General features: G+C 41.3%; 1 protein-coding gene across 2 annotated transcripts in view; it reads left to right on the top strand.

Annotated features, from left to right (window-relative positions):
* The window catches only part of prkd1 (protein kinase D1), a 38,722-nt gene that overhangs the window by 7,981 nt on the left and 9,813 nt on the right, over positions 1 to 20,928 (top strand). Inside the window, exons 2-14 of one of the 2 annotated variants that reach the window (XM_078941128.1) lie at positions 4,189 to 4,327; positions 9,999 to 10,130; positions 10,204 to 10,373; positions 10,462 to 10,485; positions 10,595 to 10,802; positions 13,201 to 13,278; positions 13,415 to 13,613; positions 13,673 to 13,796; positions 13,878 to 13,955; positions 14,943 to 15,110; positions 16,175 to 16,286; positions 16,948 to 17,000; positions 20,765 to 20,837. In XM_078941128.1, the coding sequence (XP_078797254.1) occupies positions 4,189 to 4,327; positions 9,999 to 10,130; positions 10,204 to 10,373; positions 10,462 to 10,485; positions 10,595 to 10,802; positions 13,201 to 13,278; positions 13,415 to 13,613; positions 13,673 to 13,796; positions 13,878 to 13,955; positions 14,943 to 15,110; positions 16,175 to 16,286; positions 16,948 to 17,000; positions 20,765 to 20,837 (1,558 nt within the window). Of the gene's footprint in view, positions 1 to 4,188; positions 4,328 to 9,998; positions 10,131 to 10,203; positions 10,374 to 10,461; positions 10,486 to 10,591; positions 10,803 to 13,200; positions 13,279 to 13,414; positions 13,614 to 13,672; positions 13,797 to 13,877; positions 13,956 to 14,942; positions 15,111 to 16,174; positions 16,287 to 16,947; positions 17,001 to 20,764; positions 20,838 to 20,928 lie in introns of both variants that reach the window. The other variant, XM_011490138.4, reaches the window with a different exon arrangement.

The raw sequence follows: 20,928 nt of genomic DNA, 5'->3' as shown, positions 1-20,928 counted from the left end.
TGCAATGCACTTTTAGAATGAAACGAACAGATGTGAGCTTCCTGTCTGCCTCATTGTTCTGGGTTTTCTCTCTCTCCTTGTTTCATCTTCTCACTTTTTTAATCCATTCATCCTGTTGAATTGTCTTTCTTTTCATCTCTTGAAGAGTCTGTCCGTCTTCTAGCTTTCTTAGCATCTGTTTGTTTAGCATCAGTTTTAAGGTGGAAGGATTGTTTCTAAACATACTTAAGGTTGAAAAAAGATTTTGTTTTACTTTTTCTTATTTTTCTTTTTTTAATAAATAGGGATTCAGTCCAGCCAAATGTCTAAATCATTGCGGCTCCTTGTGTTTGGATCAATTGGGTCAAACATCATCTTGAATGCTCCAATTGTTGACTATAGTTTGTTCAAAAAAAGGTCCCACTGATGAGATCAACAGTTAGAAGGAGTTTGCTGCAGACACAGATGTTTCCCTTCATGCTGAGTCATGCTAACTGGAGCTTGTAGAGTCTGAGATGCAGCTCCTGTTGCAGCATCTCTGACTTTGAGCTAAACTCGCTGGACTCTAACTGCTGAATCACTAACACAAATCCTGCATCTGTTTTTCTGTGAGATATTTTTCGTTCACTGGATCGATTCACTCCATTCTATGATGTCAGATCTTCTCAGAGGGACGTGGAGCAACAGTTTCTTTTTTGAGATTAATAAAGATGAACGTTTTTTAGAACATATGTCGCATTTAAAAATTAGTAAAAACGGTTAATTTTTGTGTTTAAAGTTTACAGTCTTCACAGTCTGGTTATTTCTATTTTTCACACAAGTTAAATCGCAACGTTCACAAAAACGTATTGGCGGAGCTACAGGTGGTGAAGGGGGGCAGCTGGCCCCCACCAAAAAGGTCTGCTCACATTTGATCCCCCAATTTTTGAGTCAATATTAATCTCATTACTGTCAAAGATCCTCAGTAAATGCTTTTTTAAGCATTGCAAAAATAACAAATGCCAAATTTTTTAATGAAATAAAAACAATAATAATAATAAAACTGTGGGAAAAACGTATTTTAGAGTCTTTCATTCCTGCGCCCCATCCCACTGTCCCATATAATGTGTTCTAGCTCCATGCAAAAATGGAATAAAGGAAAACATAGTTTTTGAAAAATATAAGGACTTTTAGAAGTAATATTGAGTGTTTTTCCACATTTCCTGCCGTTGAGTGATTGTTTCCAAACTATATAAAATGGACATCCTTGAGGGTCTTTTTTCCTTCCTGACTTTATGAAAAAACATACTTCTCCTTTGTACGAGTTTTGTAGATGACCTTCATCGAAATTATTGTCAATTTCCTGGCAGTGCTGCTGTACTCTGAGGTGACTGAATTCTGCAGAAACACTGCTCATATTCTCTGCATCAGATATGGTCCCAATCCTTCCCAGCCTGAAAGCCAAGCTTTTAATAATTTACATAATGGACACTTTGATGTTGGGTCTTCTCAAAGTTTCCACGGTTTTATGGAGCCGCTGTACACGCACACACACACACACACGCAAACACAGACGCTAACAGCTTAATAAATTATATCATGCCGCATGTACTGTCGTCATGGCGACGGCCCCCTCATCTTCACTATGTGGTCTGAAGAAGAATCAGAGCATCACGGCCGTTGTCACATGTTGAAGCTCCAGCTTGGACCCATTTCATGCGTGAAGCTTCTTCTTCGCAAATTTCCTGAGCGAACCTGAAACGGAGAGGAGATAGTGTGCGTGTAAATCCTTTGTGACGCTTCCGGCAGCTCCAGCTGGACGGATTTCAGAGCATCAGAGCATTTAGTACTAAATTCTTTCCTTTAAATTTCAGTTACAGAAACTGAAACATGTTCATTTGATCTATTTTTTGCAGTAACTTTCATGCTCGTTTAAGGAGCTCCCATGTCAACATCCCACCATGTTTGCTCAGTAACACGTGATGGAAGTCAGTAAAGACACGTACAGTAGAGGAAATCCATGTTTGTTTGACAGGAAACGTCAGCGCTGAATGGGGCTCTGAGGTTTGTTTCCACTCGTCAGGTGGAGAATGAATGTCAGTGGGACAATGAGGCAGCGAATGCTTGCAGGACGCCACGCCACGCGTTTGCTGCATCATCAAGCACGAGAGCGATGCGGAGAATCCACTAACCGACTGAAGCAGAACCGTCTCAGGAAAACGTTCTGGTAACTGTTGTGCAGTGAAAGGATGGACCCAAAGAAGGATCCAGTGAAAGGAAGGATCCAGTGAGAAAGATGAATCCAGTGAAAAGATGGATCCAGTGAAAAGATGAATCCAGTGAAAAGATGATTCCAGTGAAAAGATGAATCCAGTGAAAAGATGAATCCAGTGAAAAGATGATTGCAGTGAACAGATGGATCCAGTGAAAATAAGGATCCAGCGAAAAATGGATCGGGTGAAACAATCCATCCAGGAGAAAAGATGGATCCAGTGAAAAGAAGGATCCAGTGAAAAATGAATCCAGGGAAAAGATGAATCCAGAGAAAAGATGGATCCAGTGAAGGAAAGAAGACTCTGAAGAGTTGTTGTGCTATTCAGCTCTTAGAGCGATGAGGTTCTTCAGAAGAACCCATCTGTCTGATCTTCAGCTTCTTCCTCCAGCAGAGATTCAGGGGGTGGGGCCTCATGTTGGAAGGCTATTGGCTATTGGGATCTCACTTTCCGAGGTCATACACCTCAGTAACCTCAAGAAAAGGTGGACTTGCTTGAACGGAGGATAAAAGTGCTTTATCAGAGGAACCTTTAACAAATAAGGGAAGGGGAGCAGTAGGGGTGAGGGGAGTAAGGGGAGCTGAATGAACGTTAGGTAGATTCCAGACATAAAGATTTCCTCTTAATTCCTCTGAGGAGGTGGAGGGCTTGCATGCTGAGCCGCCCATGACAGCAATCCTGTTAGAAGCTCTGAGGCAGCAGCTCTTTAGATTAGGGCTCCGCGATATGAGGAAAACCGCTGATGTGCGACATTAGTGATCAATAGAGTAATGACGATATGACTCGCATCACATGAACAAGAAAAAAAAATAAAAACAAAAATCACCTAATGCATCATTTTCATTTCACTGCCAGAGTTTTATTTAAATAAACTCAGCAGAACTTAATTTATCCTCCATTAACGCTCATCTATAGATGGCTAATGTCATCTATAGTAACAAAAAAGGGCTTAATCTGATTGGTCAAAAGTTTAGAGAGCTGTATTTAATTGATCAAATAATTCAAGTTGCCATGAGATTGTTTTAGCATAAACATTAAAGGGAAACCAGTCATTGCAATGTACGGGTATTGCACAGGCTAATGTATAATCTTACTTTAAATCAGGTTTGTTTTATTGCCTCAACACAAGAGTAAATAAAAGAAACAGAAATATTTGTGAGCCAGAAGTTCCAATCCATTTTAATCACTCACTTTAAAGTTTTACTTGTTCTTGTTTCTTTCTTTTCACTAAAGGAATTCACTAAGAGACAGACATGACACACTGAAGTCATGACTCCAGCTTCCTCCTTCTCTCTCGGAGTTATCTGTCACAGGGGACGATGCGTTCGAATGACGAAGCTCACAGAGACATGAAGGTGTGGAGCGGCAGCCGGGATGGTCAGAACTCGCCTCAGACAGTCCGGGAGCTGATTTTCATTTCAGACGCTAGGAAGCTGGAGAAGAACTGGCCTTGGTTTTCCGTCTCCATGACAACAGAGGCAGCAGCACTGCTATGGCGACAGCACTCATAAGGATGCTGCTCTGAAGTGTATTGTTGAGGAGCTCAATTGAGAGGACAGCGAGCGTCTGAACAAATGAAGGGCCTCAACCTCGTGTTCTAAACTCTTCATTTTCTGCTTCTTTTGACCCATGTGTGTGTTTTTTTCCCTTTCGTGTTAATTTTCTTCTCCCATTGTCCTCCCCCGTTGCTCTGGCAACCGGCCTGACGTGATAAAAGCAGCTATTTCATTCTATTTCTATACATGTGCTTGAATTCTCAAAGGTATGCAGTGTCTCTTGTGTCAGAGGTAGAAGCATTTAGAGTGAAATGGATGTGAAGAAATGCTAATGTAGCACCGAAGGAACGTGAAGAACTTTGAGAAATTGAGAACAAAGTCACTTCAAATCATCGAATTTGTTGGAGATTTCTGAGAAGCTTGGCATGTTTGCTGAGACTCCTTCTCTTCTCTTCTCACAGATACCAGAGTGTGGTTTTTACGGGATGCATGAGAAGATCCTGCTGTTCCGTCATGACCAGACGGCGGACAACATGCTGCAGCTGCTGCGCTCCGCCTCTCAGATCCAGGAGGGAGACCTGGTGGAAGCTGTGCTGTCAGGTAAAGTGCAGCTGACGCAGAAAGGCCAAAGTGGTCCAGAGAGCGTAAAACAAACAACCATGAGTACCAACATACAAAAGGATTTCTAGACCTCATTTATGGCCTTTCAATCACATTTACTGTCACTTTTATTTGTGATATTTATAATATTTCAGAACGTTGTAGATGGACGAAGACAGGGGCATTTGGATTTGTAACCTGTTTACCAAAGTCTCCTTTTACAAACCAGAAAGTTCCACTTCCAGTTCCAGTTTCGCTGCATTAAAACACTGAACCTGTTGTTAGAATTCCTCATTTGTGTTTTATGTTGAAAAGAAGTTACCACTGATCCTGCTTTATAGTTTTCCATCTGATTTTTCTTTAAGCCTTGTGCTATCTTATGACCCCACCCTTACACTGACGTGTTCTCCCTACCATGACAAAGGTGGATAAAGGTGGAACGATTTCATGTAATCCATGGACACCAGTGAAGATCACAAATCATTGAAGAAAAAAGGTTCAGAGCACTGTCTAGTGGGTCTAGATGACCCAACTCCCAATGTTAAAGTGCCTAGGATAGCACAAGGGTTAAAGGAAATGCTTCCTGGAAGATGTGTCGTGTTAAGGGTCAATGATGCAATGACGTTTAGCATAGCAACCACTGGTTTGTCCTCCTACAACAGGTGCAGCAGAGCGAGGTCGGTGCAGGTTCGGTAGTTGCTACCATGACAACACATCACACAAGATTAAAGTACTTGGTTTTAGATTTAGTGACCATGAATCCATTAATTTCTGATAATGGACACCACGTAGGGCATTGTCTCTTACACCAAACAAAGCATGAGAGTAAATCGAATGATGCAACGTACTGAAGGACATGAATTTTGGTGATATGCATATTTCTTTCAATTCCCTATGACAATGGTGGACAAGACTTAATTAAATTGTAGATGAGCAGCTACATTTATGAAAAAACAAACAAAATTGAGATGAGTAAAGGGTCCTGTAAGTGTTACTGAGACACCATATCAACAGAATGGCTTCCAATCTGAATTAGGGCATTAAAAGACTCAAGAGTTTGTGACCAAACCAGGCTTTGGTCACAAGATCCAACAATCCAGTGACTGATATCTAAAAAAAAATAAAAAAATAGACACAATCAGTGACACACCTCATTTTCTGAAGCATGTAATAACAGTTTGTAAGCTTGTTCTGACTTCCAAACGTTCACTGACCCACAAAGAAAAGCCATAAACAATAATTTCAATAAATCTGAGTAATTGCTGCAGAAGGTTTAATCAGAGCCGCATTCTGCTGGAGAGAGCTGAAGAGTCTGTGTGTAAATAAATCAGGCAGGAGATGTGCAGAAATACAAGCAAAGGGGAAAAAAAGGACCGAATAGAGTGGGAAAGGGAATAAAAAGTGGGTTCCAGAGTACCTATTATTTCCTGCCAAGCCTGCTGTCCAATAAAAACATACTCAAACCATCTGTGTCCGCTCACGGCCTCTCGTCCTACAAAATTTACCAAAGACCCTCTAATAACCCATTCATTACTCTCTGTCTCTGTTGTTGTGTTTATCTTCCTCCCTTTACTTTTTTTTATCATGTAAGTTGGAGAAATGAGTCAGTATTAGCATAAGTGTGTCAGAGGAGCACGAGGAGCTGATGCAGGTGTGCAGACAGAGGACGCCTGCAGGACCCGGACTGGGAAAACTTCATGAGGAGCTTCAGGGCTCCTGATGCACCTCCTGAGTTCAACCATGCAGCTGCGCCACCGACTGCTTCAAACAATAAAAAGAGTTTTTAAATCTTTAAAGCCCCACTCGATAATCTTCTGAGCCATTTTCAAAGCGTTTCCAGTGTTTTTTAATTTTGATTATGCCGTTTTTAGCTAAAAATCCAAAAACGTTGTTTTCTAGGACCTCAGGTTGTTGCTGAGAACTCTCTGTTTACATGTTACCCCCCTAGTTCATAGCCCCTCACACCCCCAGCCTAATAATACTGGTGCAACAAAAATGGTGAGCAATATTGGATCAGTTTTAAACAAGATTTCAGCTCAGATGAGGAAAACAAAGTCGGACATGGATCAATTTGTCTGCAAGTGCACAAACCAGCTTGTGGCTGCCGATTGTAGTAACAAATTTTGAACAGCTTCCGATTCACAATAATTTGAATAAAGAAATACTCAGAAATGCAGTTTTAATCTTAATTTTCTTTATACTTGTCCTCCATCATAAAAAAAAAGCTACAAGAACATGCTAAAAACACCAAAAACACAATTTTAAAAGTGCGTAAGAACCAAAGAGAACAGATAATCCAGACTTTGCATGTTCTCCTCGTACATGTGTGGGTATTCTCGGGGCACTTTGGCTTCCTCCCACAGTCCAACAACATGTGTCACAGGTAAATTAGTGTGTCTAAAATGTCCAAAGGTGTAGCCGGATTCCAGCAGCCTCATGACCCCAAAAGGGCTTCAGCAGGTTCTGAAGATGGATGGATGGATGGATAATCTAACTGTTTATGCTGAACCAATTTTCTCTAAAAAAAAACTTTTAAAAAACAAAAAAAGTCTGGCAACAGAGACTGGACTCTCCAGAAAAACTCAAATGAAATGTTGACATCATGAAGCTGGATTTTGTTAAGTTTGTCCACGTGACTGATATGATGGTCAGCTCCTCGGAAGGTTAAAGGTTCTTTAGCAGACCAAAAAAATAAAAATTAAATTAAATTAAACAGACTAAACTGAACCTAATAAACTGTCAAGTTTTTGTGAAAGCAGCTTGTTGAGTAAAAGTGCTTTAAGTGATCACATAGATTTGAAGAGTGCTTCATAAACGGCGTCCTTTTACCTTTTTACTTTGATGTCAAAGTGGAACAGGAAGACCTCCAGAACTGAGAACCTCCATCATAAACCCTTCTTTAGGAAATGAAGTGGACAAAATAAAACAGCACCTGTCACCCAAACTCTCTGGGGGAGAGTGATTTCAGAAGAAGAGAAAAGTGGAGCACACTTTAAAAAAAAAGTGCCAATGTTGAACTGTGTGGGTTGTGTTACCTTCAAATAGCTGACCTGCAAAAAGGTTCAGTTAGATCAAGATGGACTTTTTACACCAACATGCTGAAATCACCACTTCAGCTGAGGACACATTGCCCCCATCTGAGCTTCTGTGTTTTCTGAAGTCTCAGCTGGACAGAAGAAACATTTCAAACACAAAGGTCACTGACAGCTGAGCTACAGAGGACTTAATCTGAAGAAATAATAAGAATAATAAACTTTTTTTGTATGGCACCTCTCAAGATAAAAATCACAAAGTGCTTCACAGTAAAACACAGATTATAAAAAGAATCAAGAAATAGCAATTTTAAAAACATAGCTTTTTAGCTGCTTTTTCAAAGAAAACACTGAGTCTGCAGATCTGAGGCTGAGAGGAAGGGATTTCCAGAGGGATGGAGCCACTGCTGCAAAGGCTCTGTCACCTTTAGTCTTTAACTGGGTTCTCTTTACAACCAGCAGACCCTGGTCACATGATCTTAGGGACCTGCTGGGAGTGTACGGCTGCAAAAGGTCTTTTAAGTAGACCGGTGCTTGGCTATTAAGAGCTTTGTATGTTAAAACTAGGATTTTAAAATGCACTCTGTAGCGGATGGGGAGCCCGTGCAGCTGGATTAATGACAGGGTGACGTGTGAAAACTTGGATGATTTAGTTAAAAGCCTTGCAGCAGCATTCTGGACAACCTGGAGCCGTTCTAAAGATTTTTGCTCAAGCATGTGAAGATGGAGTTGCGATAATCAAGAAAAGATGAAATAAAAGCGGGGATTAGCATCTCCAACTCAGAACGTGACACAATTGGACTCAGTTTTGCTATGTTTTTAAGATTATAAAAACAAGAACGAACAAGTGACCCGACATGAGAATCAAGGCATAAAACCGGGTCTAGAGTCACCCCGAGGTTCCAGAAAGAGGGCTTGATAAAGGAATCGACAGCCACTGGACTATATAGGGGCGCAGACTAGGACCTCGGTTTTGGCTTCATTTAGTTAGAGAAAATTATCATTCATCCCACTCTTGACTGAATCCAGACACCCGCGTAAAATCTGTATTTTAAAAACATCCTGGGGTTTAAAAGACACATAGAGCTGAATATCATCAGCATCAAAATGATAAGAAATATCGTTAAAATAACTTAGCATATGCTCCTAAGGCAGCAGATATACAATAAACAATAAAGGTCCAAAACTGAGCCTTGTGGGACACCAGAAGTGAGGTATGCAGTTGAGGACTTAAACTTGGAAAATGCAACAGAAAAAGATCTACCAGTCAGATAAGAGGAGAACCAGTTTACAGCAGAACCGGATACCCCAACCCAATTTTTTAGCCTGTCCAAGAGAACGTAATGGTCAACGGAGTCGAAGGCTGCGGTCAAGTCCAGTAGTAGTAACACAGAGCATTTTCCTGCATCACTCTGCATCAGGATGTCATTAGAGACTCTGAGAAGTGCTGTTTCAGTGGAGTGAGCTCTGCGTAAACCTGACTGAAACTGATCTAAAATGCCATGACTATCGAGAGCAGTTGTAAGTTGGTTAGCAACAACTTTTTAAACAATTTTGGACATGAATGGAAGATTAGAAATAGGTCTAATAATAGGTCGAATAATTCAGGTTAAACTTGAAAAAATACCATTGTGGACAAACAGAGAACTTAGTCTCTTCAGGATGGATTGTTGCTCCAGATTTGAAGAACTTCGAGGATGCTCCTCTGTCTGTGACTTACGCGGGCCATTAGATGACTTCCGGTAAATCTGCATCCACTTCCAGTGTGACGAGAACATCTGCTGCAAAGAGCAAAGGACCCAAGCTTCCTAAAAACTTCAAAACCTCCTTGATCTTCTTCATGAACTCTATTAAAGATTGCCTGAAGAGCGACATGCACCGTTTTCTGAAGGTCCACAACAATATCTCAGTCAAATTAGAGTCTGGACTTTGTCTGGATCATTCAGACCTTTCTTCAGCATTCTATCTTAGATTTACATTCATGGACAGTTTGAGTCACGCTTTAGCTGTCACTCACTTTAAAAAAACAAACAAACACGTCACTGAAGAGGTACTGTAAGGTCCACATCATCAGCCCACCTCCACCATGCTTCACAGTTGGTTGAGCTCTGATCAAACAGCTCCCCTTATAGCTCAAGTGTCTGAAGGTCATTTTTGTCTTTTGAGACTCAGTTGAGGCTCCATGTTCTTTTTAGACCATGGATATCAATTACATTCAAAATAATTGTCTGATTCATTTAAAAATCTGCTTTTCATAAGAAGAATGTGTATTCAGGTGCATAAATGTGAATATGTTGCAGCTTGCGTGCAGAAGAACTGTGGGCACCCCTGGGCTCAGACAGAGGAGTCTTTTTCTTTCAGTTCCAATCAAACAATAGTGGTTGAGTCTACTATGTTGCTGGACTTTACCAACAGCCTGTTGAGGGGCTAGAGGGCGTTGCAATTTCATTGAGCGTTGCTTCAGTCTAATCTCTGACTGATTAATAGCTTTATTTAATGCTGTTAGCCAGGAAATACTGTGTTCATGTTGAGTTTGAATATGATCTTTCAAGTCTGACATAAATTCATTCTTTTGAGGAGAGGTTTTTCATTCTGTTGGGGCCATTTCTACCACTTTGACATGCTTTAACCCCGTACAGCTTCTGTGACGGTGGAGGACTTCCAGATCCGTCCACACAGCCTGTTTGTCCACTCGTACCGAGCGCCGACCTTCTGTGACCACTGTGGGGAAATGCTGTGGGGGCTCGTGAGGCAGGGGCTCAAGTGTGAAGGTAAGGGGTTTTTTTTTTTGACAAAAAGGTTAAAGGACCTAGAAGGCTTAAGGACTGCTTCTCTACTCTCCAGGTTGTGGTTTAAATTACCACAAACGCTGTGCCTTTAAGATTCCCAACAACTGTAGCGGGGTCAGGAGGCGGCGCCTCTCAAATGTTTCCCTGACAGGCGGAATGGTCAACATGTGTCGCCCCCTCTCAGCTGAGCCTTCGCCTCCTCACTACACCGATGATGCTTTACTGGTCAGTACACCTGTGGAGATCAAATGCACCTTTTAGACATTAAAGGATTTCCTGCGTTTGGTAATACTCTGTTCTTTTCATTATTTAGTCACCAGTGAGTCCCAGCATGGATGTAAGTCCACATCCCTTCACTTGTTTGACCATATGGACCCTGCACACCTTAAATGTCAGACAAGTTGTGCGTGAAGCTTCATTGTTGGGCGCCTTTTGTCCTGCAGCAGAAGAGCCAGCTGGATTATTTCCCTGGCAGGGAGCGGCGCTCCAGCTCCCAGTCCTACATTGGCCGTCCCATTGAGCTGGACAAGATCTTACTGTCAAAGGTCAAAGTTCCCCACACCTTCCTGATCCACTCCTACACCCGGCCGACCATCTGCCAGCTGTGCAAGAAGCTGCTGAAAGGCCTCTTCAGACAGGGACTACAGTGCAAAGGTGTGCACGAGCAGGCGCACACTCACAGATCAGTCTGTCCTTTCTTTGAGCAAATGTTTGGTGGGTCTTCTGACATGCGATCAACCTCATGTTGCGTCTGATAAGAAAAATGATGAGTTTCTCTTGATGAACATTTTGTAAGGAAACCCTTCCAGGAAGGAGCTTATAAAAGAAATTAAACATTAAAAAACTTCCTTGTACCTAAAATGTCTTAAGCTACTCTAAAGATTTTTTAAGACGCGAGGAACCAAGTCCCAACTCCGGCAGGGCTGGCCTCTATCACCAGTTCTGTTCATAGTTTTTATAGACAGTATTTCTAGGCGCAGCCAGCGGCTGGAGGGGGTCTGGCTTGGGGGCCACAGGATTTCCTCTCTGCTCTTTGCAGATGATGTTGTCCTGTTGGCTTCACCAGGCCAGGACTTACAGCGTGCATTGAGGCGGTTTGCGGCCGAGTGTGAAGCGGCTTGGATGAGGGTCCGCTGAATCTGAGGCCATGGTTCTCGACCGGAGAAAGGTAGTTTGTCATCTCTCGGTGGGTGGAGTCTCCCTGCCCCAGGTGGAGGAGTTTAAATATCTGGGGGTCTTGTTCACGAGTGAGGGAAGACCGGAGCGTGAGATTGACAGGCAGATCGGAGCGGCATCCGTAGTTATGCGGCCGCTGTATCAATCCGTTGTGGTGAAGAGAGAGCCGAAAAGCAAAGCCCTCAATTTACCGGTCGATCTTCGTTCCAACACTCAGCTCTGGGTCATGACCGAAAGAACGAGGTCCCGAATACAAGCGGCTGAAATGAGCTTCCTCCGTAGGGTGGCTGGGCGCTCCCTTAGAGATAGGGTGAGAAGCTCGGTCACCTGTGGAGAGCTCGGAGTAGAACCGCTTCTCCTCCACATCGAAAGGAGCCAGTTGAGGTGGTTCGGGCATCTAGTCCGGATGCCTCCTGGACGCCTCCCTGGAGAGGTGTTCTGGGCATGTCCCACTGGGCGGAGGGCCCGGGAAAGATCCAGGACACGCTAGAGAGACTATGCCTGTCGGCTGGCCTGGGAACGCCATGTGTCCCCCCAGAGGAGCTGGAAGAAGTGACTGGGGCGAGGGAAGTCTGGGCATCTCTTCTTAGACTGCTGCCACCGCGACCCGGTCCCAGATAAGCGGAGGAAGATGGATGGATGGATGGACGAGGAAAAAACCTCTGATTTAATTAATATTCATTTATCATTTATAGAGCAGTTTTCCTGCTATTAAGCACCTCAAAGTGCTTTAAAAAAATAAAAATAAAACAGTCAATAAAATCAAATTAAAACACGAGGAAATGCAAAAGCTTCATAAAAGCTACGTGTTTTCAGGTTTTCCATCTGGTTGGTGGATGAATTCCTCACATCGTCAGACAGGTTGTTCCAAAGAAGAGACCTGCAGTGCTGGAATGTGGCCTTCCACATTTTAGCTTTATTTCCAACTGGATCTAGACAGATAGAAAGACTGAATAGGCTGGCGAAGAGGGCCAGAACTCCATAGAATAATGTTTGACAAGCTAATGTCCACCTGAACGACATCCCTAGACCGTCCTCAGGTGGGTAAGGAGACCCTGTAGTGCACCTCCAGGTCCACTGAATCCGGATGGATTTGAACCAATCAATCGGATTAAACGGCACGATGGAAAATGTTCACAACATGATACATGTACTTTTTAACACGTCAGAGTTGTTCATATTACTACATATTTTATTCGCCACTCCAACGTTTGTGCGGCTAAACCATCAATTGTATCAGAGAACTGAACCGAGCGAGGGTGATGTCACACATTAAAAATGGTTCACTTCAAGTTCCAATCAAATTCAGTCCATTTATTCGCCATTTTTTCACGATACAGACGGCACCTTGTTGGAACCAGACAACGTCAGTAAGCGGTGATTGGTCCAAGAAAGTCAATGTTTCTAGATCAACTGCTCTGGCCAATCAGGAGTGAGCTTGTTGGAAGGCCACGCCCCTACCGCTTAAAGGTTGACTACACAAAATCTGTGAAGCGTTTTAAATGATGGACGTGGGGGCCAGTGGGGTCCACCTACTTTTATTGTAGCATCTGATTGGTCAGTTTATAACTTGAATGACGAACTACAGAAAAAATTCAACGAAAAAAATGTAAATTATTCAGAACATTTAAAAGAAAAGGTTTTAGAGCAAGAATGGTTATTCTGACTAATAAAAAGACTGAGTAACAGCCGTTTATTTCTCTATAGACGTTTATGGGATTTTAGCTTCTTGGAACCAGCTGGTATTCCCTGTTGGGAATGGCAGGGGGGAGGAGTCACTCAGTCCAGTTCTCGTATACAGTCAATGGGCTAAACCAACTTTTCTAATAACAGGGTTAAATTATCTGTGTAACCTTTAGTTTTTTTGTATTTTCAGACTGCAAATTTAATTGTCACAAACGCTGTGCTCTGAAGGTCCCTAACAACTGCCTGGGAGAAGTTTCCAGAAATGGGGGTAAGAAAAATCTAAAACTGAAGCTGAAGCCAGAACTTATTAACACAGAAAACCTCCAAACAGCAGACAGATGTGCTGCAACATGTGGAGGGTTTTCGTGGTGCAAACATCTGGTCTGTGCTCCTCATTGCTGAAGAGCTCCTGAGCCCTGGTGCAGACTCGGATGCTTTAATGGCGGACGGTTGCCTTGATGACCATAACGTTGACAGAAGTGGTGACCTGCTGGACATGGACGACGCTTTGACTTCTGAGGGGAGTCTGCTGCTCGACACAGGAGCCGGCGACCTTGGAGATCTACGCGACCCCGACATGGACGACTGCAACCGGTCCATCAGGTACTCGAATGCAGAAACTCTGGAAGATCAAATTCTGTGCTGAACTTGTGTTCCTGCAGTCCCTCCACCAGTAACAACATCCCACTGATGCGGGTGGTGCAGTCTGTCAAACACACAAAGAGGAAGAGCAGCAACGTCATGAAGGAGGGCTGGATGGTCCACTACACCAGCAAGGACACTCTGGTACCTCATTTGTTTGTTTTGGACAGGTTCTCCGTCTGACGGTGGTTCTGTTTTTAATGTTCCTTTGTTTCTGTGTTTTAGAGGAAGCGACATTATTGGCGGTTGGACAGCAAATGCATCACATTGTTCCAAAATGAGACAGGATCCAAATACTACAGGGTAAGAAGATCAACCTATTCCAGCTTCATGTTAAATAAAACTAAAGGCCGTGCAGCACAGCTGCTACGGACATTTTACGCATTGTTACATCTATGAAATTTCTGTCTTTCATGATACATGCATGATATACGTCATTCCTAAGTGTTTTTTGCATTCATCATTCGTTGATGGGCGCAGATGTCCATTGAGGGTTTTGGTTACGTGAATTCTGAGCTGTTCAAAATCCTTGGTCAATTGAGAATTATGTAGTTTTACGCATATTTTACGTAGTTTAAACGCCACCAATTTTTGCAAGATGCATACCCAAAGTTGTGTCTCTTCACAACTGTTCTTTGTATGTCTAACGGACTTTTCACTCATGTACCACCGATGTGTAACTTTTAAATTGCATACACATCACGTTCAAATTACGTAATGGACGCACAAATTTTGGGCCAGATTTGGCCTTTACATTGACTTAACGTGTTCTTTGCGTAGTTTTTTCGTACTTTGTCTGTGGTTTTAATGTGGTTCATTTGTAAAAAATCTGTGAAAATTTTACATAAAGACCAAGATGTTTCTCAACTTTTCCACATATTTTTACGTCTGACCAATTTTCAACTGTGCAATATGCGCAAAATGTACAATCTCAATGAGGGGGCAGCTCTGCCAATTTTTCTGAACCCACCTGAGGAGAGTAAGGGTTCAGTGTCTCATCTATAAGGACACTTTGACATGACTGAGCCAGCCAGGAATCAGCTTCTTACTAGTTTTAGATCAGGACCAACGCTCAATTTCTCAAGATGTTTGACCTTTGTGTAGCTATACTATTGGATGTATATGAAAACTAGACCCAGTAAGTGTGAAATTGGGTGTTGCTTAAGAGCAGCATCTCAGACGTTACTTCAAAAGTCAACATTTATGGAAAAAACACTGAGGAAAAGGTGATTTTCTGTGTCTACCCTCATGGTACATGTCCATTTCCTGTTCCTTTCCTGGTGCGTACAGGAGATGCCATTGTCGGAGATCTTATCCTTGGGTCCGGCTGAGACTTTCTCACTGCTTCCGGATGGAGCCAACCCTCACTGCTTTGAAATAACCACGGCCTCGCTGGTTTACTACGTTGGAGAAAGTCTGCACAGATCTGAATCATCTGCGTCCGACAATTCCTTCCTGGTAAGAGACATCTCAACATCTCAGATACTCAGGTCTGAGAGGAACCCTTCACAGAAAAGGAACCAGCAGAGATTTTCTACATGGACATTGTAGCCGCCATTGTTGTCACTATGTCACATGATCAGGGGGGGAATTTTAATTTAGTGCACCTGTTCACCTGCAGGTTGGGTCTTTTGTGGTGGTTTGTGTATGGAGAGGAAAGGCAGTTCCTGGTATTTAACAGTATTTAACATTTAACAGTTTGAATTGAATGATTTTGAAAAAAAAAGACAAACTTGAAATTCAGCCCTTTTGCTGTTGTATATTTTTCTTGTTCAAGAATGTATTCCAGAACTTCTCAGACAAGGAGTACTTTGTTTACTTTTGTGTGTTACAAAAAAACAAAAAACAAAAAAAAACTCAGCATCTCCAGCATCTGGTCAAGTGCTAAACTTGTTAAAGACGTCCTGTTCAAATTGTAAGAATAATTGCCAAATAAAGGATCCCGGAAGGATCAATATTGGACCCAAAATAATTTATTTTATATATTAATGATATTTGCAAAGTGTCAGACACATTAAATGTATTCATTTTGTGTTCTGTACAGGAAAGAACATAAAGATCTTGTTAGATGTGGTCACAACCGAACTGTCGAAACTGAAAATATGGTGTGATAAAAACAAGATTATCAGTAAATTGAGACAAAACAAAGTGTATAGTTTTTGGTACTTGAAAGATCAATTAAATAAGAAAGTTTGTGATCAAAGACCCACTGTTAAGATGAGAAGATGAGGTTAAATTCCTATAAAGGTAATTTACAAATATGCGGACAGTCGTGACTTACTGAAAGTGTTTTAATACCTCGATGGTTTTTTTTTCATTCTTTTGTATCTATTTGAACAATATTTGTTCAGCATATACTAATGTATGTACAAAATATCATACGTTGAGGTCGGTAATTATAAAGATTTTTCTTCGACCCACTCCTTATTTTAACACTTGATCGATTTCTGTTTATCGTGTTTATTTAACTATTTCATTTTGTGTTTGGAAATAAAAGGAGATGACATGAAAACTGGTTTCAGGTCAGCGGCGTGGGCCAGGACGTGGCTCGCATGTGGGAGATGGCCATCCAGCACGCTCTGATGCCGGCGGTCTCCATGGGAGTTTGCAACAGTTCGCACCGCAGTGGACACAGTAAGAGCCACGGATACAGAATGAGCATCACGTCAAGCTCTGATAAGGATTCAGTCAAAATTCTGCTGGAATTAATCAGTCTTTTTCGGATTTGATAATCTAAAAAGTTTCTTTTTATTGTCATGTTTTTGTCATTGTCTAAATAATAGAACATATTTTGTCTTGCTTGACGTAAAGTATCTTTAAAAAAAACGAAAAATGATGCATTTAAAGGTTTACCAATTAGAACATTTCATTGAAAGTTTTGATTTGAAATATGCTGCAGAGTTAACAGTAGGTGTTAATATTTGGTTTAAATAAATTCTTTTCATTAACAGAGCAATTAACCTTGTACAAAATATTTTATGGAAACACAGAGAGTCATTCTTGTTTGTATTTCTTAACATCACTAAGAGACATTTTTTTGTTTTTTGCTCTTATTAGTTTTTGTGTCAAAGAGCCTTAAATGTCCTAAATAATAACAGTTTCCTTTAACAAAATCTTCTGGGGGTTAGAATTTAGCTTATGAATTTGCAGCTTTGCTTTTTAAATATTCTGTTTTGCTAGAAGAGTTGATCAAAACTTTGCTTTTGTCAGTGACAGGGTTCCGTTTAGAAACCCTGTACTTTAGTGTTTCCAGCGCTTCATCCTGAGTCTGACCGTGTCCGTTTGTCTCCAACAGAGGAAGTTTCAATCAGTATTTCCGTCTCCAACTGTCAGATCCAGGAGAACGTGGTGAGAAAACAAACGAAACACAAACATTTCAGCAGTAACTTAGTCGTGACTCCAGTGTTTTCCTCAGAGGGATCCTCCACATCAGTGATGACCCTTCTCAATGAACGGGGTCACTGCAATGGGATCTCACGGGTCTAACTCTTTTGATCGGATCTGGGGGGTCCTGTGGTAGTGTACTTGGGGGTGGGGGGGTCACTGATGTGGACATGTCCCCAAAATATTGTTTCCCCACTTCAGGACAAAGCCAGGTCTCTACATTCCATCACTTCATCACTCTTTTTATCATGGTGTGTGTATGTGGGTGTGTGGGGGTGAGTGTGTGTGTGTGTGTGTGGGGGGGGTTGTCGGCATTGTTTGTCGTGTCATTTTGTTTTTAAATGTGATTGCATTTTGGAAATAAAGGTTGATTTGATTTGATTTCTGAGAACAAAGTCACTCTGCACTTCATTCATGAGACCGAGCAACACGTTTGAAGTGGAAACTGGTTAGTCCCCACTCCGATCATCCTTTGATCTTTTGTCAAAGTGTTCCCAGTGGTCTTTTCATTAGGATGATGCCGTTTTTAGGCGAAACCAACAATCCTGTTGTTCTCTAGGACACAGTTTCTGCACAGCGGCAGCAGTTCATAAGGAATTTGCCTCTGAGTTGTGGCTAGAACCGCCCCTTTTCACATCATCCACATGTTTACACCCCAACCCCCCCTGCTAGTCTGCAGCCCCTCACATGCACAACCTAACATTTGCAAGGCGACAAAAACAGTGAGTGATATTCCAGCTGTACAGTCACAACTTATTTTTTTGAAACACCATTTTATGTAAGGCTAAATTTTCCTCATATTTGTCTTCCATTGTGAGAAAAATGCCAAAAAAAAAGTAAAACATTTTCCATTAGAGTGGGTCTTTTAACAGCGAATGATAAGAACTATAGATAGTCTCTGTATCATAAATTCAGAAAAAATATCATGAAATTGATTTATGGAAACAAACCAAGAAACTGTTTAAATGGGCTAAATAATAAAAATAAAACTAAACACTTACAGACTTTCAGCTCTAACCTTATTTGCATTAAAATGTCTGCAAAGAAGCTGAAGTGGTGTTTCTAAGCAGACGTCCATCTTCCTGTCTCCAAGGTGAGCCAGTAGTCAAGGTCTTCAAATTGAGATTACAGTGATTACTCACTCAGCAAATCGGTTTCCATAGAGACGGTGGTTATTAGGTGGTGAGCTCAGAGGAGAGGGAGGAGGGTTTTATTATTGTGTTTCTGTCCCTGGAGGTGTGATATTAGGTTGTCTGTGAGCAGTGGGGAAAATTGAGACCTGATTACACACAAAGTAACAAATATTTCTCAGTTTTTCTGACAGAGCAGCGGCGGATCCGTGGTGCTGCAGGTTTTTGTTGAGCCAAGGTGCTGTGTAGGAGCTCAAAAGTGCATGAATCGATTCTTTCAGAACAGTTTTCTACTCATTCAACGTTCATTTGTTTTAAAACTGGATCTAATTTGCTTTGTTTTTTATTTAAAAAAAAACTGCATTTATGATGTATTGGTGACGTTTCCAGCTCTCTGTCTCCTTTGTGGTTCCGTTGAAGGTCCTGCTTCTGCTTTTTTGTGTGGCTATGATGTCCCTCAGAATTCACTGGGGGTTTGTGGTTTGAGCAGAAAGCGGTAAAACGCAGCAGGTCGGCCTTCTGTCAGCTCATGTGTGCACAGATCACAGATACTGAGGCATCAACACCCTCCCTCGGCTTCACCACATTCATGCTTGTATGTCAACAGTAATCCTGTCTCAGAAGCTGACTGCCTCCTTCTCCAGATCAACCGTCTTCCTCCATCAGAAGAGGGAGAGTTCGATATGGGGTCAAATCGGGTTTAGCTTTAAGTGGATGAAAAACCAGAATTTAAATTTATAAAAAGGGACAGCGAAAGTACATATTGTCAGCTCAAAGGATGTATTTAAACTTTGAAAAATAAAGTTTCTGAAACTTGATTTATCACATACTATAAACCTGAAACTGTTCCCAGATGAAAAGTAATGATTAGTAACAGCAGCTGTTTTCCTTTTTTTTACATTTTTATTTTATTTCTCTCCCTTAAGTCCTCAAATTACAGTTTCAATTCATAAATTTTGCTTTTGCTGCTGAGCCTAATTCGGGGGGGGGGGGGGGGGGGGTGTTATTGGAACATACCAAACTGGGAAGGGTGGATGCTCTTTTGAAGTGGAAATGATGTCACCAGATGTCAATCATGTGCGGGTACCCAAAGCTCCACCCCCAAAGATCAATACCGAAACAGTTTTACTTTTTAAAAATTTCCGTAGGTCCTTCAATTTCAGAATGTGTACTTTTACAGTTTTAAACTGTTTTCATTTTTGTTTTGAATTTTACATTCTGGTTTTTCATTTACTCTGATGCTGATTTGACCCCAAAGATCTGAAGCTGAACTTCTGTTCATTATTTGTCCCTTCTGACCATAACAATGGATTTCTCCTAACTGGTTGATGTTTCGATGCAGGATTTATTTTGCTTTGTGTCCGAAATTTCTGTTTCACCTTCAGGTTAATTAGTCCTCAGTTAAAGAATCTTTAATTGGGTTTATGGCAGTGATGGATGCTCAGACTGAGCTTTCCAAACTTCCAAAATGGGACTTCAATGAGTCTCTGTGAATGGATTTCAGGTTGATGCACAGATAATTAGATGATAAAACTCCTATCATGAAGACTGTTTACGTGTGTGCATATTTGTTCTTTAATAATGAAAAACAAGGTATTAGATGGAATTAAACAACGGAAATTCTACATTTTGAAAGAGGAATTGTTTTGATGAGCAGCTATCCAGAAGCCATCTAGCAGATGTGTGGGTCCCTGAGGACTCGATTTGAGCCTGTTATAGAGGCAACAGAGGGTCAGTTTGACCCAAGAGTGATAAAGGAAACTTTGCTGCTCTTCAAAACTGGCTGCATTAATGTTGGTGAAGGTTCGTATAGATCCTGGTGACGTTGTCTTAAGGCACTTGTTTTCATAGAAACACTTCACCAATCATCCACTCATCAGGCTGATGAAGCCACTTTGATAAGCGGTGACAACATCGCCTGAATGAATGAGAACTTTAATTATTATTATTTTCTTCCCAAATAATGACTTTTAATTTAATTCTCTGCCTTAATTATTTTTTCAATGGAAATTTGGAATCATATTTATTTTGTGCAATGTCATTTGAGGTAGTGGTGAATATGGAGAGCTGGCGTGTTTGTGCACTTGAATGAGTTTTTGTAGATAGTTTATTTGCTTTTCTCCCCATTTTTAAAATATTTTCTTATCTACTTTTGTCTGATGCAGAAGGCTCTCTTGAAATCGGGGTGTTGCATCCAAAGAGGCTCATCCTCATTTTCAAACGTTTAAAAAGAAAACAAAGTTTTGATCTTTGAAGAAACTGAATTTCACTGCCGCTCACTAAAGCAGCTCATCTGAAGATCAGGACGCTGTGATGTTTCCACAGATTCAAGATTGTCCTCCCTTTTTACTTCACCTTTGGAAACAAAAATAAGAAAAATGAGTAGATTTTTATCCATGTATCACTTTCTGGAATAAAATCCCAAATCAAGTCGAAACCCAAACATGATAGGACTTTGCCTTAAAGTGAAGATAAAAGTTAATATCACTATTCATCTCAGATTAACAAAAGCTTTTCTGAACAGAAACCTTTTATTTCTATTAGACAAAGCTGAGAATTCCGTCTTGTTGAGCTCAGAACGGCTACTTTGTCTTTCAGGACATCAATTCTGTGTACCAGATCTTCCCTGATGAGGTTCTGGGATCAGGACAGTTTGGAATTGTGTATGGAGGTGAGACACTAAAGAGATATGCAATTTCAGCTCTTCACATGGTACAGAAAGGATGTGAAAATAAGAGTAACAACACAAATTGTCTTTCAAT

Source organism: Oryzias latipes, chromosome 22 (assembly GCF_053564925.1).
Source record: "Oryzias latipes strain Hd-rR chromosome 22, Olatipes_Hd-rR_3.1".
Taxonomy (NCBI): Eukaryota; Metazoa; Chordata; class Actinopteri; order Beloniformes; family Adrianichthyidae; genus Oryzias; species Oryzias latipes.
This window is presented reverse-complemented; position numbering and strand designations above follow the sequence as displayed.